This window comes from Canis lupus, chromosome X (genome assembly GCF_003254725.2).
Source record: "Canis lupus dingo isolate Sandy chromosome X, ASM325472v2, whole genome shotgun sequence".
NCBI lineage: Eukaryota > Metazoa > Chordata > Mammalia > Carnivora > Canidae > Canis > Canis lupus.
In genome coordinates, this window is record NC_064281.1 from 1,366,345 (window position 1) to 1,377,500 (window position 11,156).

Genomic DNA, 11,156 nt, shown 5'->3' on the forward strand with positions numbered 1-11,156 from the left:
GCTCAGACCCAGACCACGTTTGTTGAGTGAACGTGGGAACTTGTGTCAAGTCCCACGCTCTGGAGGCGGGAGGCAGAAAGCCGGGCATCTGGAAGTCCAGAGGTAGGGAGTGTCCTTCCCGGGCTCAGGGTTGGCACCTTTGATCTTGTGGCGCCTCCCACGCCTGCAGGGAGCAGAGCTGCCAAGCAGGTGCGCCCGCTTCCCGAAGCGGAGGGAGGCCCACTGGCACCAGGTGACGATGCCAGTTTCCCTGCCGGGCCGAGGGCTGGCCGTCGGGCGCCACTCCGGGTCGGCCTGCGGCGTGCAAGCACTTGCCTCTCGGGCTCCAGGGCGTGGGGTTTGGCATCTGAGCTCGGGGCTCACGAGCCTCTGGCAAAGGGACTGCAGCTTGGTTCATACTTTCCGCTTGAAACATCTCCTCCCTTCCTTCCAAGCCGGGAGACAGGAAGTCAACACATCGAGGGTGGGGTCCGGGAGGCCGGATCTCACCAGCCTCTGGGCTGCGGCCTCCACCGAGGCTCCTTCCTGCCGCCGCCAACCATGGGGAGCCGGTGGGGCCTCCTGTGCGTCACGATGCTGGGCTTTCTGATGCGCACACAAGGTGAGAGACGCTCAGGCCCCAGGGGGAGCCCCGTGGGTGCTGGGCTGGCGCTCTGGCCGCTTTGCAAAACTCCTTCCAGCGCAGCTTCCCCCGAATACACGACTGTGAGTTGCCAGACGGGAATGGCAGGGATGGGCATGTGGCTTCTGGGAAGGCACAGGGGACAGGAGTCCTGCTGGCCCCAGGGGACGGACCTGGACCCGCCCGGTGCAGGCCGGCAGCGCCTGGAGGCAAGCCCCCGGCTCTGCTGTTTTGTTCTGCTTTGCAAACCCGGCCTGTCTTTCTGGGGGCTTGATCTCCGCGGGGAGGGGGCGATGGGTGTTTTCAATTCCCCTGAGGGGCGGTATTAGCTGTCACCGCCCGGCTGAGAGACACAGAGCGGGAGCACAGCTGGCTGGTGTGCGGGCGGCGCCCCCGGGGCTGGTTGGGCTTCGGGGTCGGGGCAGAGGGGAGAGCCTCTGCCCGATTGTGCAGCTTTCGGGTGAACGGCCCGCCCCTGGCCACAAATGGAAACATGTGAGTTGTTTACACCCAGGGCGGCGGCGAGGGCGGGGGGGGGGGGGGGGGCACACGGGCTGCCTCCGGATGCGGGGCTTCCGTGTGTCGGGGGCGAGGCCGGGGTGTGTAGGAACCGGAACGCACCCATGGGTGCGGGATCGAGACCCCCTCTCCACTCCGCGCATTTGAAGACCCCATTGCACGCATGGAAGCGCGGGCAGCAGGTGGCATGGGGTGTGTGTGGGGTGTCGGTTACCCGGGGCGCCTCCCGTTTATCTCGACCGACACACGTTCAGGGACGAGGCGTTGGTTGTCTCTGTCCCCGATGTGCTGTCGCGGGAGGCGCAGCGAGACGCCACCGCTGCGGGCAGGGTCACCTGGGAGTCTCACCTGCGTGTGCACGTGCCGAAGGGCACGTGGGAGCCTCCGCAGGCGGGGTGATGCCAGGCCAGGTGTGCGGGCGCAGGGGTCACACGGGACAGCTCGCGTTTAGCGCAGCTGCAAACCCAGCGCCTCCCGCGGAAAGCGCATCCCAGAGTCTATTGTCGTGACCTCGTGGGGTCAACGGGAGGTGGAAGGTCCCCGCTTGGGACAAGTGCACCTGCACGGTGCAGGGAGAAGGGAGGGAAACGCCCTCAGGGGCCACGCGGGTCCTCGGGCACCTGCGGGATCGGTTAGCAGAGAGCCCTTGAGCGTGGCGCGACGCTGACACGTCCGGCACACCACGCACGCCGCTGCTCGCCACGCAGCCCGATGTCGCTGCCACGTGTGCCGCCGCCTTACAGATGCGTAAACTGAGGCCCGGCAGGGTTCCGTCCTCTGCCTGCGGTCCCAATGAGGAAGCCGAAGCGGAAGAGAAACTTGCCGAGGCCAGCTTGTGGGTTCGGTCTGTCAGGAAAAAAAGGAAATATTTCCACGTATCTAAGATATCTCTCCATCGTTCCGCCAGAGCGACGTTACCTTATAGACAGGCTGTTGTTTTCCGTGACCCACGTTCCCGTGTTCCCATGCATCTTTTTCTCCTATTTTCCACGGATTGTGGCATTTATTCGTGTCGCCTGCTGCATGGAGCTGTGCAGGGCGTTTTGGTTTTGCTTCTGAGATGGTGATATGTGGAGGATGGGACACCTGCCCAAGGCCACCAGGACAGGCCACACTCTAAAGACAACCAAGAGTGTCTCTTGGTTTTTGCCTCTTTCCTCACGCCTCCGACTACGTTGGATGTAGCCAATGTAGGAGTGTGAAGGCCAAAGCCAGTTGGGTCACTGGAGCCTGTTTTGTCACCAGGCCCATCGGCAGGGCTGGATCTGCCCAGCTATGTAGGGCGGCGCTTCCCAATCCTTGCTGCAGAGTCATCTGGGAGGAGCTGGATTAAAGGCACCACGCAGGCCCTGCCCCTTGAGATGCTCATTGGGCATGTGGGTGGGACTCGGCATCTGCAGGTTCAGAAGCACCCAGAGTCACGCCGCGCAGCGTCAGGGCTCCCTGGAAGGAATGATGACTGAGCACTGGGCCATCTGGTTGACCCCTGGGTGGAGACTCATGGATATGTGGCACCAGGAGGCAGCTGTTTTGGGGTTTCCCGTTCAGTGACGCATCATCAGCCTGCACGGCCAGGCCGGAAGTGACATCCCCTCCGGAGACATGTGACAGACCGCCATTGTCAACTAGGGGTGGCTTTGCTGCCAGGGGACCCTTGGCAGTATCTGGAGTCATGTGTGGTTGTCACAACTGTGAGTAGGGGGCTGGTGTCCTCAATGGGTGCCGCCCGGTGTCTGCTGCACACATCACAGAGTGACCCAGCCCCAAATGTTGCTAGTCCTCAGGCTGGGAAATCTGATGTTAGCTGTCTGCCTCTGTGTGTCTGTCTGACCTACCTACCTACCTAAATATTGCCTATCTAATATCTGTCCACCTCTACGTACATACATCTGTCTGTCTGTCAATCTACCATCTATCTGTCCACCCATCTATCCATCCATCTACTCATCTGTGATATCTATCCATGCACCACCATCCATCCATCATTTATCCATCCACCCACCCATCTATCCTTCCATCCATCCATCCATCCATCCATCCATCCATCCATTCATCTATCTGCCCAGCCATCTATCCATCCATCCATGCATCTATCATATCTATCTATCCATCCATCCATCCATCCATTTATCCATCCATCATATCTATCCATGCACCACCCATCCATCCATCATTTATCTATCCACCCACCCATCTATCCTCCCATCCATCCGTCTATCCATCCATCTATCCATCTATCATCTATGTATCCATCCATCCATTCACCTATCCATCATCCATCCACCCACCCATCCATCCATCCATCCACCCATCCATCCATCCATCCATCCATCCATCCATTCACCTATCCATCATCCATCCATCCATCCATCCATCCATCCATCCATCCATCCATCCACTCACCTATCATATCTATCCATGCACTCACCCATCCATCCATCATCTTTTCTTTTTTCTTTTTTTTTTTAAAGATTTTATTTATTTATTCATGACAGTCACACAGAGAGAGAGAGAGAGAGGCAGAGACACAGGCAGAGGGAGAAGCAGGCTCCATGCAGGGAGCCCGACGTGGGATTCGATCCCGGGTCTCCAGGATCGCGCCCTGAGCCAAAGGCAGGCGCCAAACCGCTGCGCCACCCAGGGATCCCCATCCATCATTTTTCCATCCATCCATCCATCCATCCATCCATCCATCCATTTATCCATCCATCCATCCATTTATCCATCCATCATATCTATCCATGCACTCACCCATCCACCCGTTTTTCCATCCATCCATCCATCCATCCATCCATCCATCCATCCACTCACCTATCATATCTATCCATGCACCACCCATCCATCCATCATTTATCCATTCACCCACCCATCTATCCTCCCATCCATCCATCCATTCATCTAGTCATCCATCATGCATCTATGCATTCTCTCACTCATCCATACATCCATACAACCAACTACTCATCTCTCTCTCTCTCTCTCTCTCTCTCTCATCATTATCATCATCATCAATCTACAGACTCAGATATATTTTAAGGAACTGTCCCACAGGACTGTGTAGTTGGCAGGTCCGAAACCTCCAGGGCAGGCTACAAGCTCAGCTAGGATGCAACCCTGCCGTGTTGAGTCTGAGTCCCTTCTCCGGGAAACCTCACTCCATTTAAGGCCTTCAACAGATGAGAGAAGGCCCACCCACATTACGGAGGGGGATGTGATTTCCTGGCACGTGACCGCAGATGATAATACCTGCGCGGTGACATCTACACTAGTGTTTGACCAAACATCCAGGCACCATTGCCCGGCCACGTCCACACAAAATATGAACCATCCAGAATGTTTTCATATATCCACTTCTACTGCCTGAGACACCCACGCTGCTGGATTTCCAGAGGGTTCCATGGTCTTTCTGCCCGTTCTCAGCACCCGGGCTCCTGCAGCTGTGTTCGCAGAAATATCGCTGTTTGTTTCTGTTGCAGGACTGGGGTGGATCCAGGGCTGTTTAATCATGTTGCGTCCCTACTTTCCCTGTGACCTTGAGCTGCGCCCTTGAAGGGGGCGCCTCGGTGGTGAGCGCAGCTGCTGTAGAAACGGCCACGTTCTTGAGAACAGAGGGGGACAGGGGATCCCTGGGTGGTTCAGCGGTTGATCACCTGCCTTTGGCCCAGGGCGTGATCCTGGAGTCCCGGGATCGAGTCCCACGTCGGGCTCCGGGCATGGAGCCTGCTTCTCCCTCCTCCTGTGTCTCTGCCTCTCCCTCTTTCTGTGTCTCTCATAAATTAATTAATTAATTAATTAATTAATAATAAATCTTTAAAAAAGAGAGAGAACAGGGTGCATTGCGTGCAAAGCGTTGTCCTCTCATGCCGTGAGCGTGCAGACGGCTTTCCCGGGCGACCCTGGGGCAAACCGTTCTCAAGAGTTTTCAAAACGTTTTCTTCCGATGGTGTTTTGTTTTTATCCTGGTGGATCGCCGTGAAATATGACCTGGACAGAGTGCCGATCCTCTGGGGAGGTAGATGGGAAACTTTGCTGGGTGGCGGGAGTCAGGAATGCTGGGGGATGGGGTCCAGATGCAGAGTCCCCGGTCCCAGTGCCTGGTTCTGGGGCCCCATCTTGGGTGCTTTCCTAGCTTCCCAGGGGGACCTTCTCTGTTGGTAATTCGGGGAGCCCCTGCCTCTTACCCAGAGGACTTCAGAAGCACGTGGGGAGCATCTAGAGCCCCCACCCTAGATGACATCAATGGGCCTCTCTAGTTTTTCACGCTCGGGGTGGATATGAGGCCAGATGCATCGTGTTCAGGGGTGTCTGGGGAAACAGCAGGGTCCCATGTGCATACAAGTCACCAAAAGGGGGTGGGTTTCCTTCTGCAAGTGAACAGAGCTGTGTGTGCTCAAGACCCATGACCATCCCTTGGAGTTTCCTGGACTTACTGACAGGGCTGCTCCCAAGGTGGCCCCAGTGGCATCGACTTGGAATATTTGCACGCCGCATGCCCGGGGGCCCCCATGGCCGGTGCACAGCGGCCTGCCCTCCTACTTCTGAGAAGAAGCAGCCTGAGGCTCTTCTTCGGCTCTTATCTTCTTCAGTGGGTCCTGGAGGGTTCGGCCCACTGGACAGAGCAGGGAGGAAGCATGTCTTTCCTATTTGGACGGTGGACTTGCAAAGTGGGGTCCCCAGGCCAGCAGCAACCGCAACACCCCCTGGGAGCTGCTGAGCAATGCAGCCTCGGCCTCGCCCAGACTTGCCGATCCGATCCGGAATCTGCACGGGAGCAGATGACGGCTGAATCACACTCCCGCGAGGGTCTGAGAGCCACACAGGCAGAAGGTCAGAGGTTGAGGAACAGCCCTGGTGTGCACGCAGCTCTCCATGCACAAAATCTTTCCCTTCCGCCGAGCCCTGGGGTGGGGTGAGCGCCTCCGCTCCATCCCACCAGAATGTCCCTCCCACGGGCTTTCGTCCAAAGGGCACCTGGGGACGCTGGGAACGGGGACAGCTGGTTGGCCTTGCACGGAGAGGCTCAGCTGTGCTCAGCTGCAGGGCACGCCGGACGGGGTGGGGCTCCAGGGGCGGCCTGAGCCGCGGGGTCACCTGCTCGGCTCCACGGAGCAGCCGCCGGGCCGCCCCTGGGCAGTGTCCCTCATGGCATCCCCGCTCGTTCGTGCACTGAAGTGCCCTGACTCACAACCCGGCCGTCTTGCGTAACCCTTGCTCCCGGTGCACACGGAAACCTCGTGAGCGCCCCAGAGACTCATGCACATGCGCTGAGCTGTTCCCGCGGCCGTGCACCCACACCCGCCTGGGCCTTGAATAAAGAAAGAAAACCTTATATGAAGAAATATGAATAAATAAATAAATGCCTGGAAAAGCATTTCTTTTATTTCCTGCGGGGGACACGGATACAGGGATGTGGGCTCGAATCACAGCCTCTCAGAGCCCGTCTGCACTCCCGTGTGGGTGACGGGCCACCCTGCGGACGCGGTCCACCCTCTTTAAAGTCCACGGCGTCGCGTGATACTCATGCTGTGCTTGCTGGTGTTTTTTCGGCCTTTTGCTCACGGCTTGCCTGGGGCCCATTCTCTCCCTTAGATCCGAGCGGGCGGTCCTTCAGCGCTTGCAGGGGATGCTCGGGCGTGCACTTGTGTGCTGTGCGTGGCGGCCGCGGCCAGGCGGGCAAGTGGTGGGGACGCGCTGCTGCGAAGCCACGGCGTCCGCGCGGTGTCCTTATTATTCCAACAACAGTCCTGCGGTCTGCATGTTGCCGTTTGTCGTGTCAGCTCAAGGGTGTGTGTAGAAGCTGAGAGACCCCGGAGTCACACGTGCAGTGGGGATCAGACGGGAGGGTCCGATCAGGGGTCAAACTGGGCTGGTGTTCCCGGTCTGGTACTTGGAGACGACAAAGTTCCTGCAAATGCTACTCAAAGACCCCAGAATAGCTTTTTCTAAAAAAAAAAACACACACGCACACACAAAATGGGGAATGGGGAGCAGGGGACTGTTGTGCATAATGGTGACCTCAGCCTCCCTAGCAGCACGAACTGCACCGTAAGCCCCCCGACCCCGGGATGTCAGCGGGATCGCCAGCCTCACGACCCCGGCACACAGGATGCTGCTTCCTCCTGGGGTCACAAATCCGAGACATGTGGCTTTGATTAAACGTCCCCGAGCTCGCTAAGCGGAGAGCCGATCACAAACACATCTTGGGACATGCGGCCCCACCTCCTGGGCTCCACGGTGGAAAATCGGAAAATCGTGGCCACGGGAGCGAAGGCCTGGTGAGCAGGCTGAGCCCCCGGAGCAACATCGGGAGCCTGCGACACCTCCCGGCCCAGCTAGGACCCGAAATGCATGGTGACCCCTGCCGCGGGGCTGGGGGGGTGGCTGCAGCCCCTCGGGAGAGCACAGGGCATGCCCGCTGGGTCCCTCCGGGCCTGGAGGACCGGAGTGTGCTGCACACAAGTGCCTGACGCTGTGTCGCCAGCTGATGCAGGAGGCCCCTGGGGACAATGCCCTGCACACCTGAGTCCGGCCCGCAGGGCAAGACCTAGGGTGCAGCTCTGGCTGCCTGGTCACCGGCCCTCATCCCTGTGTCCCAGGGCTTCACCCGGTGCTGCTGAGAAAGGAGGGGGCGTGGAGCGTGGGGGGTGGCGACGCGGGGACAGGCACGTGAAGGCATGGGTGTCACGGCCGGCTGTCCCGCGCAGATAACATGCAGAGGCGTTGGCTGATCTGGGACGCCGGGCGTGGTCGGAGCTGGTTGGAGCAGTTTAGTGGGTGCGGGTGTGCTTTCGGGGGGGCTGGGGGGTGTCTGGAGCTTCGGGGGCAAGGCACCCCCAGCACAGCAGGGCGATGGTTATTAGTCAACCTGCAGGGCCTCCCCCTGGAGAGGGGTGCTTGCACAGCGGAGCGCACAGGGGGCCAGCAGACCCCCCTCCCATGGCCACCTGGCCCTGTGCGCCCCCCGCCCCCCAAGTCCCCCAGAAACCAGCTCCTGGTCTGGCACCTGCACCTGGTGCCCCGTGGGCGACCCTCCCTCCCCAACCCACTCAGTGGGATTGATTCCATCAGGGGAAGGGCAGAGGGCACGCAGCCGAACGAACATTCTGGAAATGGATGGAGCTGGTGGTTGCTGGCGCTCGGGAGCGCTTCAAATGGCCAGATGCTAGCCCAAGGAAGCTGCTTTATTATTTCTTTTTTAAAAAGAAGATTTTATTTATTTATTCATGAGACACCCAGAGAGAGAGGCAGAGAATCAGGCAGAGGGAGAAGCAGGCTCCACGCAGGGAGCCCCACATGAGACTCGATCCCGGGACCCTGGGGTCACGCCCTGAGCCCAAGGCAGATGCTCAACCTCTGAGCCACCCCCAGGCGCCCCTCAAGGAAGCGGTTTAAAAAGAAAAAATGATGGAAACGTCTTCTGATGTTCCCTCGATGACGCTGGATGCGGCCGAAGGTGGAAAGGCCTGCAGGAAGGAGTGTCCATGGGCTGCAGACAAACTTGGGGCGGCCGGGGCCGCTCTCAGCTCATCCTAAACATTTTCTGGTTCTTATTATTTTTTTTAATGTTTTGTTTTGTTTCAGACAAAATGCACTTGCTCGTGGGTCACCAGGTTAACTCTTCCAGAGGGAGCAGGTCAGGGAGTGCGGGTAAAGAAAGCACCAGGTGGTGCAAGCGGCTGCAGCAGGGAGGCCTGAGATTGCAGAGCAGCAGAACCACCACCCCCGGGGGAGCCCGCCCCGCCCCCCGGGGCCCAGGGAAGGCTTTGTCGCAGGGCCCTGTTTGCAAAGCAAAAGTAATAACCCGCTGCCTGGGGCTCAGCTCTTGGGGAGCTTTGGGGTCGCGGTGAAATAGGAGCTTTGGGGTTGGGGTGAAACACGGGGAAACAGCCGGTTCTGAGCCTCGTTTCTGAGCCTCGTCGACTTGGGGCTTCGCAGCAGCCGGAGCAGCAGGTATACAGCCGCCTTCTCGGGGGCCGCCTCTGCAGAAGGGCTGCAAGGCCCTGTGTGTGGATTTTGTGGGTTTTCGTGTGCGTCCGCCTGACTGCTCTTGTCTGCCGTTCAGCCCCATTAAACATGTTACTTTCTCTCCTTTGGGTGTTTTGTTCTCAAAACAGTGCATCGGTCATTCACCTCCTCCTCCAGGAAGGCCTCCATATGTGCTTGCACAGGACGTGCCCTTGCCGGTGGCATGCATTGTGGTCCTTGAGGCATCCCGCCCCTGCCTTGAGGGGTGCTCACGCGCCTGTCCCCCTGAAAGAGCTGGGCACGGAGGGCTTGCGGGGTTCATTGGCACATGCCCAGCACCCAGCAGTGTCTGCAAACGGCACACGTCCAGCAAACAGGGGGACAGCAGGACCCTCTGACCCTGCGCTGAGCTCTCGCGGGGGGTTGAGCTTTGCACCAAGGCTCCTGTCTGGCTGAGCGGGGACACGGGGCAAAGAGGGAGCAGCCAGGAGCCAGCACCCCTGACGCTTCACGTCCCAGCGACTTACCCACTGTCCCCTCCACAGGTCAACGTGACTTTGACTTGGCCGACGCTCTGGATGACCCTGGTAAGTGGCCGTGTTTCCCGGGGGCTTTGCTTCTGCAGAAGCTCCGGGGTTGCTTTGGGGTCTGGGGCGCCTCCCTCGCCAGCGGGGTCTCGGGCCACGTCCACGCTCAGGCTGCACCCGTGGACGCTCACACAACGTTTGTTGAATGGATAAGCACATAAGCATCGTTGAGGAGGCAGGAAGTAGGTCCCTAAGCTCGCGTCCACCTCTCCTACCTCTGCTCACCAGAAACAGGGCCGCTTTCCTGGCCTGCATAGTACCAGGTGGGCTCCCACCTGTTGTGCATGGTCTTGGCTAAGTTAGCCTCTCTGCAGGTGTGCAGAGTCTCTCTCCATCGCCTCCAGAAAGGCTGGGCTCTAACTTACGTGCTAATGAGCCGAGCTGATCCTCTGGCTAAATTCCTCCCCCCCCCCCCCCCCGTAACTTTGCCCAGCTCCTGGGGAAGACTGGTAGCTATAGATCGTAACCGTGTCCCGTTTTCCCCCCTACCTACGCAATGGGATGTGTGTTCAAAACACGAAATAGGGGACTTGGAATCTACACCTTGTATTAGAGTGTTGATGGTTCCTTCTGTGACTTTTGGACACGTTGTCAATGATTTATTGAATTCGTTTTCTCTTTGTTGTTTCACAGAACCCACCAAGAAGCCAAGCTCAGGTGAGTGATGAGGCAGCTGGCGAGAAGCGAGCGAGCGCCCTGGAGCTGGTGCTGCTCAAAGCGTGTGCGAGGCTGTTCACAGGGGCGTTGAGTGTGCAAAGGGGCTGCAGATGTTCACGGCAAACCCTACTCACCGGGAAAATGCAAAACCTAGTCACGGAGAGACATTAGCGCATCCCTAGCAGGATGGCTAGAACCAAAATATACAGAATAACAAGAGTCGGTCTGGGTGTGGAGAAATCAGAGCCCCGGTACATTTGTTCATAGGAATGGGCACTGGTGTAGCCACTGTGGAGAACCCTCTGGCAGCAAATCAAATAGCAAAGCAAAACAAAAACAAACAAACAGAAAACCCCAAAAAGTTTTTCTGTATGATCCAGCAATACCACTCCCAGGTATATAGCAGAAACACTGGAAAACAGGGAGTCCAGCAAACGTGGAGATTCACGTGTACAGCAGCAGGATTCACAACAGCAAAAAGGTGATGACAGTCCTAATGTCCATCAACGGAGAGATGGAATGGATGCATGCGTGAGTGCCTGGATGAATGGGGAGGGCACATGCTGGCTGGCTAGATAGGTAGATGGATGGATAGATGGATGGATGGATGGATGGATGGATGGATGGATGGATGGGTCGATGGATGGATGGGTGGATAGATGAATGGATCGATGGATGGATGAGTGGATAGATGGATGGATGGATGGATGGATGGATGGATGGATGGATGGATCGATGGATGGGTGGGTGGATGGGTGGATGGATGGATGGATGGGTCGATGGATGGATGGGTGGATAGATGAATG

The 11,156-nt window shown here is 58.0% G+C and overlaps 1 protein-coding gene across 4 annotated transcripts in view; it reads left to right on the forward strand.

The window, feature by feature from the left end:
• The first annotated feature begins 207 nt into the window (after nucleotides 1-207).
• Nucleotides 208-11,156, forward strand: part of XG (Xg glycoprotein (Xg blood group)) — a 27,672-nt gene continuing 16,723 nt past the window's right edge. The window contains exons 1-3 of one of the 4 annotated variants that reach the window (XM_049107737.1): nucleotides 208-601; nucleotides 9,652-9,693; nucleotides 10,327-10,350. In XM_049107737.1, the coding sequence (XP_048963694.1) occupies nucleotides 541-601; nucleotides 9,652-9,693; nucleotides 10,327-10,350 (127 nt within the window). In that variant the 5' untranslated portion in view covers nucleotides 208-540. Of the gene's footprint in view, nucleotides 602-966; nucleotides 1,118-9,651; nucleotides 9,694-10,326; nucleotides 10,351-11,156 lie in introns of those variants that run through there. The other 3 variants (XM_025435497.3, XM_025435495.3, XM_049107738.1) reach the window with 3 other exon arrangements.